Source organism: Stegostoma tigrinum, chromosome 14 (genome assembly GCF_030684315.1).
Source record: "Stegostoma tigrinum isolate sSteTig4 chromosome 14, sSteTig4.hap1, whole genome shotgun sequence".
NCBI lineage: Eukaryota > Metazoa > Chordata > Chondrichthyes > Orectolobiformes > Stegostomatidae > Stegostoma > Stegostoma tigrinum.
In genome coordinates this window covers 33,089,589-33,110,213 of record NC_081367.1, presented here as the reverse complement: position 1 = coordinate 33,110,213, position 20,625 = coordinate 33,089,589, and the positions used below count along the sequence as shown (strand labels likewise).

Here is a 20,625-nt window from a genome sequence, read left to right as displayed (position 1 = left end):
AAGTTAATATTAAAATATGCAGATTCATAACAAATCAAATCAGAGACCTGTGAAGGGAAACAGTTTGATGAGAAGAATGAAGTAAAATAACCTAAATGCTACCATTACAAAAGATGTGGGGCTATACATTCCCAAATTGTTGAACATAGCAGGACAAATTGAGAATGCTGTTAAAAAAAGCACACAGGATTCTTGACTTTATTAATAGAAGCATGGAGTACAAAAGCAATGATGTGTTAAACTCTCAGAAAACACTTGTTAGGACTCAACTGAGTATTGTGTTCAATTTAACTCAATATTTAATGATGTCAAAGTCTTAAAGACAGTGCAGAAGAGATTTATTCAAATGGTAGTTGATGAAGGGATGAGGGGCTTCCAGATTGTGGTGAGACAGGAGAAGACTTAAAACACAAAATGTATTTAATGTTCGAAATGTCAATTAACAGGGACACAGGTTTAAGGTGACTGCTAGAAGGACCAGAGGCAGCTGGAGAGAATTGTTATGTACCAGCTGTTGTGATCTGGAAGGCAGCCCAGAGAGGAATGATGGAAACAGAGTGTCTAAAGGACAGTCAGATCCTTGAAAAGAGAAATAAAAAGCTGGGTGAACAGAGCAGCCAGATGGGACTAATCACATAAATTTACCAACGATAGTAGGAACTGGTTTAGACGCGATGGGGCGAAATGACCCGCTTGTTTGAGAATGCATCCCACTATTCTAACCCTGGACATGGATTGTTTCACTGCTGCTTTGTTCCAAACTTCAATGACATCAAAGAGTGGACTGCTGATGCCTACACACCCCAACCCCCTAGTAAACTTCCCCCGTTCATTGCTTTCTAATAACGATGCAATCTGTCAAGTAACCCTGACGTGTGTCAGCTTTCTCTTGTTTCTCATTGCCTGAGGTCCCAGATCGTAACAGGCAGCTGAGCGCGTTAGCGAATCCTGATCTGTCTTCCGTGGGCTGTTATTTTGAACGACTGCTACATTCCCTGTTTGTTTCATTTAGAGTGCCACACAACTTGTTCGCTCAGCAGTTATAGTTAAAGAGTTAAGTGCGTGTCAAAGCAATGCAACCTCCTAGCGCCGGGGTGAACGTGAAATAGCTACGGGACTTGCCGAGATCGAATAGGAGGAGCACACTCACATTGTGCAAAATCTGCGGAGAACCAAAGGCAGAGCGTTGGCAAATTCACGCTGCATAACGTTCAAGTGCTGAGTTTTTTTTTCATCAATGAGTTAAATCACTGCAGATTTGGCGGAAGGAGGAAACTGTAAAGTGAATAGAAGACCTTTGTGCTGTGTGAGAAGGGTTCAATATTTTATGTAAGCACAGTGTTATTCGCTGCGCTGCATCAATCTTGGCTTCATTCACTTGGCTTCATTTATCTGGACTGAGTAGCACTCAAGTACCTGTAATATGCGATGTTTTGCTAATTACTGCCTCTCTAGATTAAACCGACAGCTCTCTGTGCTGCCCCGCAAGTATCGTACTAGTGCTCAGCAGCTGCTTTGTTGACGTGAGGTGAGCATTTTGATTCGGCACCATTAACAAAAAAAATGCAAGTCTCAATTGCTTGTACCGATCATAATTTGAAGGCACGGAACAATGACGACAGGCATAAGCAGAACCCCAGTAGCCCGAAATTAGGCAACGGGGCCCGTGCAAAATTCCGGACGGTTGCTATCATTGCCCGAAGTCTGGGACACTTCATACCTCAGCATCACATCTCTCTGAAGGAGTCAACAGCAAAACAGACAGGAATGAAATATAGGTATGAGAAAGCTTCTTGTTTTACTTTGTAGCTCACCGATTCTTTTCATTACCAAATCCAGATAAGGATTTAATAACTAAAACAATTATGTATTTTGTACTGATATGCAAAGTACTTGCCTGTAACATTCAAATACAATTACGCTAGTTTCATCTCAGTAGATCCAATAAAGTAAAATGTGAATTTATACCTCTAATTACTGCTCTGCTAAAAGCTTCAAGGTATCTTGTTTAGTGTTAAAATCTTACTTACAACATCGAAGGTCCTTTACAACAACACTGAAGGTTCTTTAACGGTCCATAGATTCAGCACTTGGGAGAATAAGTGGATATTGATGCATTACTATTTTCACAAAAAGTGGTACAAATTTTTATAGACTTAGTTTAAGATATAAAATATTCAGGAACCATGTCCTATTTATTTATTGACATGCTGTTCTCAGATAAGTAGTAAATACTTATTACTAACTGTGACCACCAAACATCCTCTGTAGAAATTTATTGCAGTGATGTACAAATGTTAATTGTGTATGAAAATAGCTTTTAGATAATGATATTTTGTGCTGGATTCTGAATCATGTACATTTTTATGTATTAATTTGATTATTAGACCTTTTTGATTGAATCCATACCGTTCTACTATCCTAATTTGCTGTAGTGTTGAAGCACACAGGATCAGAAGATTCAGAATATTTTTATCGATTGAGTGCATAACACAAAAGATAAATCCAATGTTGTTTTCTATCACTGCAAGTTCTTATAACAGCCAGATATGTAATTTGATTTCCTCTAGTACAGCAATAAATAATAGGCTTTGATGTGTGGTCACATCCTATTCAGCTTTCTTCCAGAAAGATGGTTGAAATAAAAACTTGGAAAGTGCTAAATCTGAGTTCCTACAACTCCACAAAGACACAGTCATTTATAAGAAGCACAGTCAGCACCTTAACAAAAAGAAACAGAATGAAATTATAAGTGTTGCAGAAATTTAAAAATATTCTTGAATTGGAATCATATCTTTACATGTTGGCTTTAAGTCATTCATTGTAAGCCTTTGAGCAGCATGCAAGCTCTTCCCAAGAAAAGATTGCAATTGGCACTCTTTCAAACAAAATAGCTTCATAGGCAGATTGTTAATACAAAGTGGGCCAGCTGCATACTGACTGCTCCTATGGTTTCTATCTTAGTAACCAGATCCTGAAGAGATCCTAATTAAATCTAAATTGTAACAAAGTGAACCTTACTCTTTTAAAATCGGAACTGATTTTCCAGACAGTCTTTTTTTTTATTATTTGGGTCACTGATTTAGTCACTGAATATATCAAATTATGCTTTTATGGAATCCTGCAATCTTTCTGTTTATGAAATTAAATTCTGTGATTGGATTTATTTATAAATTAAGGCAGTTGATTTCTGTAGTAATTTCTTTCGAATCTATTGATTCTTGCCCAGTCGATACTCTGCTATCTTCCAGCTTAATTTGCTTCACTCTCAATGCTGGGTTTGGATCCGTCCAGTCTGGCCTCTGCCCTACACAAAACCAATGTGGCTTGAATTTAAGTTGTAGCACCATTTTTTTTAACTCTGACTGTCATATATTATCCCTCCTTATCCTTCCTGATTGCACCACCAATTCTTCTCTAATTGCTCTCTGTGAGCAGACCCCTGTATTATTATGACCTGGGTAATTCCATTGGAATCTGTTTTCAGTCTCTGCAAAAATCTATACTGCTGTTTCTCCACTCTCATCACTGTTGCAGGATGAAATTAAAATATGTGCAACCTTGAAGTTCTACTCAATTTTGAGTTTAGTTTCAGACTCCATATCATCTCACAAGGATTGTTCACTTCCAGTTCCACAGCATGGATTATTTCCACCTTTACCTTTTGATCACCACTGGCATCCTCAAACATGCCTTTGTCACCAGTTGACTCAAGCGTACCAAGATTGATTTCTGATCTCCCTTTAGAAACTGCACCTTGAGCAAAACTATGCTGTGCATATCCTGTACTCCATTACAACTTACTCAGCCATCACCTTTGTCATTGCTGACCAATATTGGGTCCCTGACCCCAGCCCATCAAATTTAAATTTCTTATTCTAGTTTTTAAATGTGGTTTCAACCTATTTCTTCATCTCCTCTAGTTTTTTTTTACTCTTTTCTTCCCCATTTTATCTGTCTCTTCCCTTTTGCTCATCCCTTAAGCCCTTCTTCTGACCACGTGCTGGTAGCACCTTCAGCAATTATGTCCCAGTTTCTGAAATCCTCTCTTTAACCTTTTGCCATTTTGTCAAAAGGATTTTTCAAAACCCTTCACTTCCACCAATATTTCAGTCACTTTTTTCAATTTTTATGTTGACTGTCTGTTTTAGGTATATTTTTCATAGCTAAAATATACTAAAATTGGGTCGATGCTGAGAAGATTATCATGGGCCCTGTGCAAGGATGACATATGTTTCGTATTTGGTGTGAAGAATTTCATATTTAGACCCTCTTGTGGTGCAGTGGTAGTGTCCCTACCCCTGGACTGGGAGAACCTATTTCAAGTCCCATCTGCTCCAGATATAATACCATCTCTGAACAGGTTGATTTGAAAAATAGGTTAATGAAAAACACCAGTGAAATATTGAGGAATATTCTTTATATTAAAAACTGAGTAGGGGTAGTTTTCCTGGTGCATGCCTGTTTTTATTCATTCATGGCATGTGTGCATTGCTGGCTAGGCCAACATTTGCTACCCATCACTAGTTGCTCTTGAAAAGCTGGTGTTGACCTGCCTTGAACTACTGAAGTCCATTTTGTGGAGATATACTCAATGCTGTTAGAGAGAGAGAGATCCAAAACTTTGATTCAATAACACTGAAGGAACATCAGTATATTTGGAAGTCAGGATGGTAAGTGGCTCAGAAGGGAATTTGCAAGTGGTGGTGTTCACATGTATCTGTTGCCCCTGTTCTTCTGGAGGTAGTGGTCATAGGTTTAGAATGTGCCATCTAAGGAATGGTAGTGAATTTTTGCAGTGTATTGTGTAGATAATACACACTGTTTCTACAGTGTGTCGTCAGTGGAGGGAGTGAATGTTTGGGGATGTAATATGAACAAGCAGGCTGCTTTTGTCCTGGATGGTATCACACCTCTTGATTTGTCAGAACAGCAGTTATGCAGACAAGTGCAGAGTTTTCCATCACATTCCTGACTTGTGCCTTGTTAATGTGGACAGGTATTGGGGACTCAGGAGGAGAGTTAATGCACCAGGATTTCTAGCATCTGGTCAGCGCTCCTAGCCATCGCATTTATATAGCTAACCCAGTTCAGTTTCTGGTCAATGATAACTCACTAGGTTATTGATAGTGGGGGATTTAGTGATGGTAAAACTGAACATTGTGGGACACCTACAAATTGCTATGTGTTATCAGTGAGTGATGCATATTTGGAAAGTTACCAAGAATAGAATACATTTTATTGTATTTTACTATGGTCTTTCTTTTTTATAAGTTCCACCACCATTTCTGGGGATCACATTTTTTAATTCTACCAATTTTTCAGTGAAAACCAAAAACCAGTAGCTTTTCTGAGTTCATTATTTGCCATCCTGATCATTGCCGCATTGGTGAAATATCTTTTTTAGAAAGTGAAGATTTCTTGACCTATAATTACAGCATGTGCAAAGATACTACACAGCTTTCTCCTAATTGTCAAATACTTCTTATACTTTATAAATCAAGGAAGAATTAATATTGTTCTGGAATAGCAATACCCTAGATTGCCAAATAAAAACGAGGTACTGTGGACGTTGGAGACCTGAAGTAATAACAGGATGTAGTGGAGGAATGCGGCAGGGCTGACAGCATCTGTGGAGAGAGAAAAACAATCAACATTTTGAGTCCAATTGACTTTTTTGTTAGGAACTGGAAAGGTTAACTTTGTTTATCTAATCACAGATGCTGCTTGATCTATTGAGTTTCTTTAGCACTTTCTGCTTCTTAGGAACAAAAGTTAATTGTAGTAATCAATCTCTTTGATACTTTAAGCATGTATAGATATTGTGGCATTACTGATTTGAAATAGTTAACATCACGGCATAGCTGCTACCCAATTATCTATCTGCCATTTATAGCTTTCTTTGGTTTGAATTCAATGTATTATTTTCCCAAATCTATTTAGCCCATTTAGACAGGTCACATTCATTTAGGAAGTTTAATATCTTGCACTAATTAGTGTACAGCTTGTACTTAATAAGCATTTACTATGATTCTATTAATCATTAAGGGATATTAATGCTCTTTTTCATGTTATTAATAGACAAAATATTTTGAACTCTTTCCTCACCTGTCAAACGTACAATATGAGGAGTTTGTAGTAGTTAACCCATGACCATTCTTAGTTAGGTCTATAGAGGGAAGCTTGAACAGTTCTCAACTTTAGTTATGTCCTAATAAAAATTCAACCAGCAGGCAAACTAAATATTGTATAGCTAAGTGTGGAAGATACTATATAATATCACATAAAATGACATGATCACAATATTTTATGCATCACTATGTAAAAATGTTTAACTAATATTGTGACTTTGGTATTATAATGACTTTTGAGGGAAGGCTGTTTTTTTCACAAAAGCTCTCAGTAGAATGCTCATTCTCTCTGAGCAATGTAGGTTTGTCTTGAGTGTATCTTCTTGTCTGGAGAAGTTCGGAGCAGGACCAGAAATGAGTATCACTTTCACTTGCCGACGAGATGAATTTTCTTGTACAATAACATATGCATGGGCAAGGAGGGAGGCGATTCTTGTGATGGGGGCAGGAAGTTAATGCCCCTTCCATTACTTCATAAGGTCAAAGGTCTGGGTGCTACAATTAAAGGGCACCCAGACAGGTATGGACTCACTTTAAGCCAGGAGCTTCATTCTTACTGTCTTTTAAGTTCAAATGAATGAGGGGGGATCTCATAGAGACTTATAAAATTCTAACAGGACTGGACAGGGTAGATGCAGGCAGGATGTTCCTGAAGGTGGGTGTGTCCAGACCAGAACACAGTCTGAGGATTCAGGGTAGACCACTGAGGACGGAGATGAGGAGACATTGCTTCACCCAAAGAGGGGTGTGCCTGTGGAATTCATTACCACAGGAAGTATTGGATGCCAAAATATTGAATGTATTCAAGAGGCAGCTAAATATAGCACTTGGGGCAAATAGGCTCAAAGGTTATGGGAAGAAAGCAGGATTACACTATTGAGTTGGATGACCAGCCATGATCGTGATGAATGGTGGAAAAGGCTCGAAGGGCTGAATGGCCTCCTCCTGCTCCTATCTTCTGTGTTTCTATTTGGGAACTGCAGCTGCTATCACTCCCTCTCTATCTATTGATTGTGATCAATGTTGAAGACAGATTATGACTGGCCCCTTGGTTCAGTGATGCGCATCATCCTCCGACACGTCCGCCATTTACAATCCGACCCCACCACCCAAGACATTTTTCCATCCCCACCCCTGTCTGCTTTCCGGAGAGACCACTCTCTCCGTGACTCCCTTGTTCGCTCCACACTGCCCTCCAACCCCACCACACCCGGCACCTTCCCCTGCAACCGCAGGAAATGCTACACTTGTCCCCACACCTCCTCCCTCACCCCTGTCCCAGGCCCCAAGATGACATTCCACATTAAGCAGAGGTTCACCTGCACATCTGACAATGTGGTATACTGCATCCACTGTACCCGGTGCGGCTTCCTCTACATTGGGGAAACCAAGCGGAGGCTTGGGGACCGCTTTGCAGAACGCCTCCGCTCAGTTCGCAACAAACAACTGCACCTCCCAGTCGCAAACCATTTCCACTCCCCCTCCCATTCTCTAGCTGACATGTCCATCATGGGCCTCCTGCACTGCCACAATGATGCCACCTGAAGGTTGCAGGAACAGCAACTCATATTCCGCCTGGGAACCCTGCAGCCATATGGTATCATTGTGGACTTCACCAGTTTCAAAATCTCCCCTTCCCCTACTGCATCCCTAAACCAGCCCAGTTCGTCCCCTCCCCCCACTGCACCACACAACCAACCCATCTCTTCCCCCCCCACCCACTGCATCCCAAAACCAGTCCAACCTGTCTCTGCCTCCCTAACCTGTTCTTCCTCTCACCCATCCCTTCCTCCCACCCCAAGCCGCACCCCCATCTACCTACTAACCTCATCCCACCTCCTTGACCTGTCCGTCTTCCCTGGACTGACCTATCCCCTCCCTACCTCCCCACCTATACTCTCTCCACCTATCTTCTTTACTCTCCATCTTCGGTCCGCCTCCCCCTCTCTCCCTATTTATTCCAGAACCCTCACCCCATCCCCCTCTCTGATGAAGGGTCTAGGCCCGAAACGTCAGCTTTTGTGCTCCTGAGATGCTGCTTGGCCTGCTGTGTTCATCCAGCCTCACATTTTATTATCTTGGAATTCTCCAGCATCTGCATCTGAGACTATCAGATGTGAGTTTGCATTGCAGGTTTCAGCAGCAAATGGAACATGTGAATTGAATGTATGGGAGTCACCTCATTACCTGACATTTGTATCCATTGCAGGGCAATGTAGGTCTCAATTACTTACTGCTGAGGGCGTGGAAGCTGCCTTAGGTATATATACTTTTAAAGTGGTTGTGCACCCATTGGGAATACACTCAATTATTTGTGCATGAGAAAGACACTCATCATCTCAGGGAAAACAAATGACAGGGGAAGATCTCCTCTACGTTAGAATCCTCATCCCTCTTTGAGCAGGAATCTATTGTAAATGCTGCGGATGAATGGGACCAAGGCTGCATGGACAGAGGGACTGGGGTCTCTCAGAATCCAGTGAGGACGACGATAGGCTGATGTTGACTAGTGGACATGAAGGACTGATGCCTGAAACATTGTCAAGGAAAGGGATTGTGCGTAACCACCAGCTAATTCTCTTTAAAAACCGAAAGAACTGCAGATGCTGTAAATCAGGAACAAAAAACAGAAACTGCTGGAAAAGCCCTGCCAAATCTTCACCATCCCCCCAGGCCTCCCCCGACTGAGGACGAACGGTCAGTCCAAGCAAGGGGCTCACCTTTGTCCCCCTCCACCCACACATCAATGAATACCAGTCACGTTTGGATGTAGAGCAGTTTTTCTGCCGCCTTTGCCTCCACGCTTACTTCTTTCACTGGGAACCTAACCCTCCCTACACTGACCCGTTCACCCGCCTCTAACACAAGTCTTCATCCTGGACACCACCCCCAGGCCCCCTACCCTCCCTCGACCTCTTCATCTCCAACTGCTGTCGAGACATTAATCGCCTCAACCTCTCCACCCCTCTCTCCCACTCCAACCTCTCCCCCGCAGAACGGGCAGCCCTCCGCTCCCTCTGCTCCAACCCCAACCTCACCATGAAACCTGCAGACAAGGGAGGCACAGTGGTAGTATGGCGCATTGACCTCTACATTGCTGAGGCCCAACGCCAACTCTCCGACACCACCTTCTACTGCCCCCTTGATCATGACCCCACCCCCGGGGAACCAAACCATCATCTCCAATACCATCCATGATCTCATCAGCTCAGGTGACCTCCCACACACAGCCTCCAACCTCATTGTTCCCCAACCCCGCACTGCCCGTTTCTATCTCCTTCCCAAAATCCACAAACCTGCCTGCCCTGGCTGACCTATTGTCTCTGCCTGATCCTGCCCCACCGAACTCATCTCCACCAATCTGGACTCCATCTTCTCCCCCTTGGTCCAGGAACTCCCCTCCTACATCTGTGATACCACCCACGCCCTCCACCTCCTCCAGAACTTCCAATTCTCTGGCCCCCAACACCTCATTTTCACCATGGATGCCCAGTCCCTATACACCTGCATTCCTCATGCAGAAGGCCTTAAGGCCCTCCTCTTCTTCCTGTCCCACAGGCCCGACCAGTCCCCCTCCACTGACACCCTCATCCGTCGAGCCGAACTCGTTCTCACCCTCAACTTCTCCTTCGATTCCTCCCACTTCCTAAAGACAAAGTGGGTGGCCATTGGTACCCGCATGGGCCCAAGCTGTGCCTGCCTCTTTGTAGGTTATGTGGAACAGTCCCTCTTCCGCACCTACACTGGCCCGAAACCCCACCTCTTCCTCTGTTACATTGATGACTGTATCGGCGCCGCCTCTTGCTCCCAAGAGGAGCTCGAACAGTTCATCCACTTCACCAACACCTTCCACCCCAACCTCAAGTTCACCTGGGCCATTTCCAACACATCCACCACCTTCCTGGACCTCTCAGTCTCCATCTCAGGCAACCAGCTAGAAACTGATGTCCATTTCAAGCCCACCGACTCCCACAGCTACATGGAATACACCTCCTCCCACCCACCCCCCTGCAAAAATTCCATTCCCTGTTCCTAATTCCTTTGCCTCCGCCGCATCTGCATCCTGGATGAGGCATTCCACTCCCGCATATCCCAGATGTCCGCGTTCTTCAAGGGCCACAACTTCCACCCCCGCAGTGGTCGAGAACGCCCTTGACCGTGTCTTCCGCATTTCCCGCAACGCATCGCTCACACCCCACCCCCGCCACAACCACCCCCAGAGAATCACCCTTGTTCTCACATACCACCCCACCAACCATTTTAACTCCCTCTCCCATTCTTTATATGACATGTCCATCATGGGCCTATGCAGTGCCACAATGATGCCACCCGAAGGTTGCAGGAACAGCAACTCATATTCCGCTTGGGAACCCTGCAGCCCAATGGTATCAATGTGGACTTCACCAGCTTCAAAATCTCCCCTTTCCCCCACTGCATCCCAAAACCAGCCCAACTTGTCCCCGCCTCCCTAACCTGTTCTCCCTCTCACCTATCCTCTCCCCCCACCTCAAGCCGCACCTCCATTTCCCACCTCCTAACCTCATCCCACCTCCTTGACCTGTCCGTTCTCCCGGACTGAACTATCCCCTCCCCAACATCTGGATACTACGCATCATCCTCCGACACTTCCGCCATCTACAATCCGACCCGACCACCCAAGACATTTTTCCATCCCCACCCTTGTCTGCCTTCCAGAGAGACCACTCTCTCTGGGACTCCCATGCCCGCTCCACTCTTCCCTCCAACCCCACCACACCCGGCACCTTCCCCTGCGACTGCAGGAAGTGCTACACTTGCCCCACACCTCTTCCCACACCCACATCCCAGGCCCCAAGATGGCGTTCCATATCAAGCAGATGTTCACCTGCACATCTGCCAGTGTGGTATACTGCATCCGCTGTACCTGTTGTGGCTTCCTCCACATTGCGGAAACCAAGCGGAGGTTTGGGGATCGCTTTGCAGAACACCTATGCTCAGTTCGCAATAAACAACTGCACCTCCCAGTCGTGAACCATTTTAACTCCCCTTCCCATTCCTTAGACAACATGTCCATCCTGGACCTCCTGCAGTGCCATAATGATGCCACCCAAAGGTTGCAGGAACAGCAACTCATATTCCGCTTGGGAACCCTGCAGCCCAATGCTATCAATGTGGACTTCACAAGCTTCAAAATCTCCCCTTCCCCCACTGCATCCCCAAACCAGCCCAGCTCGTCCCCGCCTCCCTAACCTGTTCTTCCTCTCACCTATCCTCTCCTCCCACCTCAAGCCGCACCTCCATTTCCCACCTACTAACCTCATCCTGCCTCCTTCACCTGTCCGTCCTCCTCGGACTGAACTATCCCCTCCCCACATCCCCACCTATCCTCTCCTCTCAACCTATCTTCTTCTCTATCCATCTTCGGTCCGCCTCCCCCTCTCTCCCTATTTATTCCAGAACCCTCTCCCCATCCCCCTCTCTGATGAAGGGTCTAGGCCTGAAACGTCAGCTTTTGTGCTCCTGAGATGCTGCTTGGCCTGCTGTGTTCATCCAGCTTCACACTTTGTTATATTGGATTCTCCAGCATCTGCAGTTCCCATTATCTCTGCTGGAAAAGCTCTGCAGGTCTGACAACATTGGTAAAGAAGGGCCAAACATTTTGGGTGCCGTGACCTTCAGTATGCATTAGGCAGCTCTGAATGCCCTGCTGGACCTCGTTCTTCATGTTAGTTCTACCCTATGTGAGCTAGGAACTTACATTGCACAATCCCTACTGAGGAAGGGTCGCTGGACCTGAAACATTAACTCTGACTTTTTCTTCACAGATGTTGCCAGACCTATTGAGCTTTTCCAGTAACTTTTGTTTTTGAGCTAATTCTGTTTGCTCCCCCCTGCAGGCTCTGGCAACAAGTTCAGGAAGAGTAAACATCCGACCCACAGTGCCACCTCCAAAACCATCATCACCTAAGATGATGCACCTGCACAGCTTTTCTCTGCACCCTCCACCAGCTGAGATATTGTCCTTTGGTGGATACACATGGTGGGTACACATTCTCAATTAGGCCTGGGGTTACAATCTAGTGTGCACCTCACAAATACACACACAAATTTAGGGGTGGCACAGTGGCTCAGTAGCCGGCATTGCTGCCTCACAGCGCCAGGGACCCAGGTTTGATTCCACCCTTGGTCTATGTGCAGTTTGCATGTTCTCTTCATGTCTGCATGGGTGCTCTGGTTTCCTCCCACAATCCAAAGATGTGCAGGCTGGATGGATTGGCCATGGTAAATTACCCGTAGCGTTCAGGGATGTGTAGATGTGATAGGTCATAGGGGGATGGGTCTGGGTGGGATGCTCTGAGGATCAGTGTGAGCTTGTTGAGCTGAAAGGCTTGTTTTGATGCTGTAGGGGTTATATGATGATGATGATACATTCCTGAAGCTAATGATGGATGTGAAAGCTGAAATCTTGGGCAGTTGGAGGACTGCTAGAGACCAGACCTTTGCTGAGACCTATGAAGTGGACTATCCTGTTGATTCAGTTCAAAGAGAACTAATGGAGAAAGCCAAAGGAACCTCAGGAAGAGATGCAAGAGGTTGTGAGTGGACTTGAACAAAGGCTGGAGGAATTTGGTGGTGTTATGTGTACTGTTGTGACTCTGCCATGTGAGCTCCTAGCCTCATCCATGTTGAGGGTAGAACCTACCATGGAGAGCGAGGTCCAGCAGGGCATTCAGAGCTGCCAAGCAGACGATTGGACCTGCATTCCATCATGCTGAGCATAAATGCAATACAATAGTGGCTGGCCAAGAGGGGGTCAAGGCACCATGACCTCCTTCCAGGTGCACCTTCTCATAAAGGAGTCAGGGAGGTGCTATTGTGCACTCATAAGGATTCATCCCAGAATGTTGGGATGCCCTGCCTGTCCACCATCTCACTATCAGTGACCCTATTGCCGTGATAAGGTAAAACCAATGAAGGTGCAGCTACATACATCTTTGCAGGAATCCCTCTATGGCCTGAAGCACTCTCGGCCTTGAATCACCACTAGATGACTATCAAGATCATCACTGGCAACCAGAAGCAGGCAGCAGGAAGCTACCACTTCAGTTGTTGAGATAGGGACTGTAACCAAGAATAATGGTTGGGAAGCTAAATTTAGGAAATTACAAGGGCACAAAACATGACTGATCATTGTTTGTATGAAAGATATATGACTGAATTGCAATTAAACATATGTGGTATATCATCATTATGCTGCTAGTTACTGCAATGGTGATATGGTATTTAAAGCATTGAATATTTTTGTTATTCAATCTCTTCAAATAGAGGAATGTTGATACATCTATTGAGTCACTTATCAGTAGTGTCACGTCTGACTATACTGACCAGTATGGGAATGAACCCGAGGGCGTCAATATTGAAGTTGAGATGTAGAATGTATTTGCCAACACATCAGTTTTCACCACACTATCATCTGAGGCTGTTGTCTGAGCAGCTTCTGCAGCTGTATTATTGCATGTCCACAAGACAAGAGTTCACAGTGAGGCATGACTGCCATTCAGAGAATGTGCCCATGAGTGCATCCAAACCATACTGAGGCTGCATGTGGCTTTCAATTTAGCAGCATGTGGACTTGACGGTGCCAGGGGTGTGTGATATCCATCCGCCCAGTATCTAATTGAAAGAAGAAACATACAATGTGACAAAGAGTAATGGTAAATTAGTGGATTGGGAAAGCCATCAAAACAGTCTAGTCAACTGTTCTCCCTATGTCCCTCCTGATAAGTGGTCATTGTGATGCCAAATCTGTCCCTCCATGTCTCAGTTAACAGATGCAGCCTGTCAGTTGTACTGTCTTGCAGCTCTTGACCTTCTGTGATCTTGCCAGAAAGAGATACATGAGTGAGCTCTCAATACTACTTTGTTCGAATGGTGTCTATAATACACTAAGACCTGGTTCTCATCTAGTGGACTTATGAACATTAAGGTGTCCTTTTATTCAGTCAATTCAGCTCCCATTTAATTTCATCCATCATAAAAGACCTTCCTCGAGGTTTGACAGATCTCGTTTTCAAATCAGCTGCATGGAAAGTACAAAAATGGTGCAAATCACCTTCTACACAGCTTTTATGTTCCTCTGACAGTCACCAGCTTGCCCCTAATTTCCATGACCAACTCAGTATAACCATTTGTTTCCCCTCTGTCAACTTCAATCTCACCCCATCACCTTCACCCTATTGTCATTGCCCTTTACAAACCTTCTATTCCCTCAGAGCCTGGTGTCGTTACCATCCTCATGCCCACTCTAACCCTGACTCTCCTATTGTCTGCAGTACCTGTTTACTCTATCTTCATGACTGCCCAAAACTCCCACCATGGGACCATTTGCTACTTGGAGATAGGGCTGCACTTGCCACTGTACCACGTCCCACTCTGATTTTTACTCTCCTGTACCAGGTTCTTCCCTCTGTCAGACAGCTCTCTGTCCCACATCCCTTAGACTCCACCCAATCCCAATCATTGTTTCATTGAACAGTCTCTCCAAAGAGGAAAAGAGAAGTGGGACAAAAACAGAAATTCCCGGAGAAACTTAGCAGATCTGACATCATCTGTGGACAGAAAACAAGAGTTAACACTTTGGGTCTGGTGACTCTTCTTCAGAAAACTGTAGCTATTGTTCCTCATTCCAACTCAAAGAGTAACATATCCCAGCTAGTAAATGCCATATTTGTAATCAGAACCTGAAGGAACATATTGGCTTGCTTGCAGATAATTTATTTGGGATGAGGAACTTAATTCTGCTGAGATTACTTTTTAGTGAGCATGCATTGTTTACATATAAATGCAAACAACTTCCCAATACTAGACAAGTTCAAAACTACTTGAAAATGTTTGCTTAATTTCATTCCAATGTCAGGATGTTGACTTATGGTTTCCTCAGTTAAGTCACTCTACCTGCTTTCATTCTTGTTCCTGGAAGCAGCACAAGATCCTGCCTCTTGTCTCTAACTAGGGATTTAAACATTTATTAATTCCTCTGTACCTGGACTGGTTGACTAATTCAATTGAGTTAAACTCAAATTCACATCAGTAAAATAGACTGTACCCTGAGTATATATGATAATAACGTCTCTCAAAACTTGCATGGTTATTTGAACAGTTGAATGAAGTGGGCATCCAAACCATCTGATTTACCCTTCACACTTTTCATGTCGCATTCAAATCAATGTATGGATTTACTGTCTATTCATCAGTGTATTGAGTTTTCATTGTTCTCAGATATGTTGACTTGATGTCTGTTTAAATAAGTGTTTTTCTCCTTTATTATTTTGTTATCTTTTCAAGGTTAACATATTTTAAATAACATCATAAGACATCATTTATGTTAATATCAAGGAAAAATAAATAAATCAATGTTTTGCACAATATCTACTCTGAAACTGAAAGCATGGGTGAATAGTCCTGTGGTGCAGTTTCTAAAATGGATTCAGGTCATCAGAATGTTTTCAAAATTAATGCAGACATAGGACTTTAACTCCATTCATATCTGATGACTAATGGAATAATTCTCAGAACTGAAAATGAATTCTTTAGTTGTATGAGTGCATTTCTCCAAATGTCACTCCTCAGGAGTACTGCTGAAGTATGGCCTAAGCTTTTGCAGTGAATCAGTGATATTTGTGGAAGCAATTTTTATTGCGTCATTAAATAATAAATCAGTTTTTTGTTTTATTTTTCATGTCTGGTCAACAATTTGTTACATAATAATTCCTGTATTAAATTGAGTAGAAAAATAAAATTAAGATCTGATAACAGTTAAATGTGCAGGCTGGTGACAAAAACCGCTGCCAAAATATTGATTTAAAATTAAGTTTTGACAGTTTTCTTTTATAATAATGTTAATATATTATTAATTATGTTAAAGCATTACACAGTTAATCACACTGAACTAGGCCTGAATTTTCTCAAAGATGGAGAGAGTTCCCTGCCTTAACCAAAATGTCATGGGAACACTACTCCAGAAGTTACATCCCCAAATCTGGCACACAATGTTTTCACTAGGTTTTGGGGAGGGGATGGGTTTTGGTTTGCATATTATGATTCAGGGGCAACTGCATATTGAAGACTCTATCTGCCTTCAAACAAATCCATTTTTGTCAATGAAATATTCAAAACCTGACTTGTGGGCTTAATGCTCTTCAAGAGAAATTCTTTGGAAAGCGAGAATGCCCTTTTAGAGAGAAAGGATTCTGTTTTGCAGGTGTCCAGGGATATCTTTTGGAAGAGCTAAGGGTGCCCTTTGGGGGAAGTCATGTCCCCTTTTCAATTGTTAAAAGTAGGCAAGAATGTGCATGAAAAGTCGATAAATCTATTGGAATCATCAAGCTACCAAGGGAACTTTCGAGGCATTTAATTTTCCTGGCCTCCAGTTTATAAAACTGAACAGTTTAAAGGTTATGATGTTTAACTCCATCTGTTCTCATAAACCTGAAGATTATCCTTATTGGATTCGAGCTAAATGACTGATTTTACAATCAAACAGAAAGGGTTACCTATCAGTTCAGAGTCGCCAACTGCAAGTGACATTTGTGCGGGGTGCTGAATACAAATGGTTACGTATATAAACAATCACGAGGTTGACGGAATTTAAATGCAGTGAATAAGCTATTTTATCAATATGATTTCTTCCTTTCTTGAGGATAGTCACAATTACAGCTTTTTTCAAAGGAAGAAAGCATGCTAGAAGATCTTGGAGATGTCATAATTGTGAATACCTTCAAGAAAGAAAAGTGGATGAATTACAGGAAAGAGAGGTATCCCTGCTGTTTTCTACATGGAAGGTTATTACAACCATTCTCTTTCCCAAGGCTGAAGAAATTGACCAAAATTGTAATGCACTCTCTGTCCATCAAGGGGCATAATGGACATGACTTTCAAAGCAAGACAAGCCTAAGAAATATGCTGAGAACAGTAGCAATCTTCATATATGGCCTTTTTTGATTTCACAAAGGCCTCCTACTCTGTTGGCCAGGATTATGAAGGATCCTCCTCGAATTCAGCCAGCTACAGAAGTTCATTGCCATGCAGTTCCATGCAAGCAGTGATCGTCACCAATGGATTAACACTCTTTCACATCTTCCTCACGGCAGCCCTCCATCCTATGTCAATGAAGCTCACCAGCAGAGTGGAGATATTCTATAGGACAAGCAGAAACTTTTCAAACTATATTGCCTCGAATTCAGAATCAAAAACACTCCAAATTTTGTTATTGAGCTACATTAACATAAATGATGCTTGCATGTGCAAGTCTCAAATAATGATTTATGAAAGAATGGGCTTGAGGTGAAACTACAGAAGAAAAGGCCCTAGACGCATCTGCTGACATCATGCAGTACTGGTGCTTGACTATTGACATCATACTGTGAGTTTCTTATGGAAATCAGTTATTAGGGAACAGGGGAGATGTTTCAAGTATATTCTTAAAGTTCCCTGCAAAGAAATGCAATAATCACAATAATTCATGGGAGTTCTAGCCAAAGATTGCCCAAACTGGAGAAGAAGTATTGCAAAGATGGCAATTATTTTTTGCCATTACCAACAGGCCCAGGTGGAGGCCAAGTGGAAGAGGGTTGGGTTCCAAAGTGAAGGTGAAGGTGAGGTTTTAAAAAGAAGCCCATAGTGGAGTCAATGTTAATCAATTTTCTAGAGTCTCCTGTATATTTTCCCCTATTCCATGTCCAGACAATAAATGGTTAGTGAGTTCTTAGAAACTGCCCTGAAAAGGTTAGGTTTATGACACCTTCTGGGAATTCTCAAATATAAAGTGTGACATCAAATAGGATGTATAATGGTTATATGATTGGACACAGATTAAAATCTCAGTGTAATGCACAGTTGGAAAATGTTTAATTCATTTGTTTAAATAAATCTGGAATGAAAACTGAACTAACAGTTTGATTTGGTTTGTGAACACTTCAGTGCCATTACTACCTCCTTATCCACTCAATAGGGCCAATTTAATGGTCCCCATATTGAAGGAGAATATGTTAACATCCACTGGACATGTTTATTCTGCCTGACTTCAAACTAAAATTCAAAACCTTTGTTTTGATCCTTCACATTCAGAATTATTACCGTTTTGAACTTTTACCTCCTGACTCAGAGGTACAATTGTGACACAGAGCCAAAGATTTGCTTCTGTTTAGTCATTATAGCAGCATTATAAATCATTTAAGGATCAAGTAGACAAGATGATAGACAATCCAGCAAAACTCTTTGGATGGTTTTAATCATCAGTAAGGGGCTGATCTATGCACTGAGCAAATCTCCTAAGTCATTGGGTAATGCTTATGCTCTATCCTGAGGGTTAAAATGGTTTGAACTATCATTCTGTTTTCTCCCAAATTCGCTTGACATTTTCTTGTATTGCAATTCTATTGAATATTCATAACAACTGCTTATTCATTGAATCTGTGAATTGGCACTCTAAAACCAAGCTGGGGGGAGCACATGGGAGCTTCATCTTTGAAATGCAAGGGTAATTTATGCAGTGTTCTTTGAAGTGCATTATTTACAAATTCTGACGAAACACAGCTTGAGTTTAAGCAAGGAGCTATGTGTCTGCTACTGCACTGCGGGACAGTGGGTGCTTTTCACTAAGTTTTTTTTGCAGTTGTGGATTACTTCCTGTTTGTCTTGTTCATGTTTTTCTTTCCTTGGTTGACTTTGCTGTACGTGGAATTTATTGCACAGGCTGTTGCAGTGAGAAAGAGGGCAACCTCAACAAGATGCTGAATAAAACCCAAAGGCAAACTTGATCCAGTTTTGTGGTTTGCTTTAAGGTTCAATATGCTGCTCCAGTTCCAGCTGGACTGATGTAGTGAGAAATTATCTCAGTGAATGTGCATATAATATTGGGAAGGTATAGTTTAATTTTTAAAAGTGTGTACATTTTAAGAAAATCTGCTGTTTTAATTATTTAACATCAGATCATCATTTCTGAACAACAACTATCTTCTGAAGTTTAGTTTCTCAGGCTTCAAATCAAAATTGGTTTGTTTCAGCACATGCAACATCTTAGTGAATAAGGAAGTGAGCAAACAAGGCCATACCACTCTGGCCATTACATGAGGATGATGTTTTCTAAAAATTGCATAAAAACACATTAATCAACTGAATAAAAATCATGCAACTTTACATTGGGTCAGAATTTAACACTATCTTTTCATCTTTGACTGCTGCAGGGGGACAATATGGAATTTGTCTGTACTACAATCAGTTTTATGTTAAATATGCAATTTTCTTTAAATCCTGGGTTTGAATTTTTTCACAGCTTGGGTTATAGGACCACTGTGCATTTTCCAACAGGGAAGCCTACCCATTTTCCTGGGTGAAATTTCCAGTGGGTCTGAGTCTGCTACCAGTCTTTTCAGTTTTGGTAGAAATATAAACACTGTTCAGATATTGGGCTTTGCCTTGGCAAGAACGGTGCATTAAATTTCTAGGGAGCACCAAGGCATCATTCATGTCCTGTGTCTGGATTCAAGGGGAGGATTATTGAACAAATGAAGCCAACTGAAGAAGCGCCTGGGCTAAACCATTACAAAAGTAATGTTGAAGGACTGGACACTGTTCAGATGTCTGAAAAGTGTCACCTCTTTGAAAAGTCTTTGCAGCTTGCCATGAAGTTTGGCAGCATTGAAATTTAATAGCTGAGAAGATCTTGCTTCTGACCATTCAAAATGCAGACAAATTATCCATCAGACTGCATCATGCTTTGTAAGGATTTGGCAAATTACTGGCAGAGAAACGAAGAAAAGAACGCACACTCTGATCCCACTACCTCATGGAACATCCTGCTCCAAGATCTCTGGGTCAAGAATTGGCCTATTTAGAGTCACAGACTAACTAAATATGCGCTTTCACTTTGCATGATCAGTAATCTTTGTGGTGAAAGAGGATGTTGTTTTCTGATCCTGTGAGTGTGGGCCCCAAATTAAATAATTTCAGCAAGCTTTTGTTACATTACAATAAAGAAAATTAGTTAACCTCACAAACAGAAGTTAGATTTAAAGCAGTATTTTTTATTTCAGAATTCCCTTCCCCTCCCCCATTTCTGAAGAAGGGTCCCGATCTGAAACATCAAGCTTTCCTGCTCCTCTGATGCTGCTTGGCCTGCTGTGTTCATCCAGCTTCATACCGTGTTTACTCACATTTAAAGCATATCTCTCACACTTGCTTCCTCACACAACGTTTGCATACAAATGAAGGTAATAGACAATTACAAGTTACAGTTAGCTCTGTCTCTGGTTTACAGATTCTCTATCCCTTGTGGCGTGCTTGAAGTTTTTTAGATGAGGTTGAAGTGAGCATTATGCAATGCAAGATATTCTCACAAGGCTGCAAGGTGTTTTGTAGTTGAGTTTCTAGAAAGTTAGTTCTCACGTGAACATTAACTTGAACAGATAGTGGAGTCCGGTCTGATGAGGCCTCTCACTTTTAAGGTTTTGATGTT

General features: G+C 42.5%; 1 protein-coding gene, 1 long non-coding RNA gene and 1 other non-coding gene across 3 annotated transcripts in view; 2 read left to right on the top strand and 1 right to left on the bottom strand.

Annotated features, from left to right (window-relative positions):
* Positions 1–871: 871 nt before the first annotated feature.
* kcnab1a (potassium voltage-gated channel subfamily A regulatory beta subunit 1a) overlaps positions 872–20,625 on the top strand; it is a 207,758-nt gene continuing 188,004 nt past the window's right edge. Inside the window, exon 1 of the mRNA XM_048542486.2 lies at positions 872–1,778. Coding sequence (XP_048398443.1) covers positions 1,564–1,778 — 215 coding nt within the window. The 5' untranslated portion in view covers positions 872–1,563. The remainder of the gene's footprint in view (positions 1,779–20,625) is intronic.
* On the top strand, positions 4,157–4,260 carry LOC125458052 (U6 spliceosomal RNA). Its single transcript, XR_007248732.1, has one exon. It is a non-coding gene; the product is annotated as a U6 spliceosomal RNA (small nuclear RNA).
* The window catches only part of LOC132210535 (uncharacterized), a 64,150-nt gene continuing 57,203 nt past the window's right edge, over positions 13,679–20,625 (bottom strand). Inside the window, exon 3 of the long non-coding RNA XR_009446658.1 lies at positions 13,679–13,784. This is a non-coding gene — a long non-coding RNA (uncharacterized LOC132210535). The remainder of the gene's footprint in view (positions 13,785–20,625) is intronic.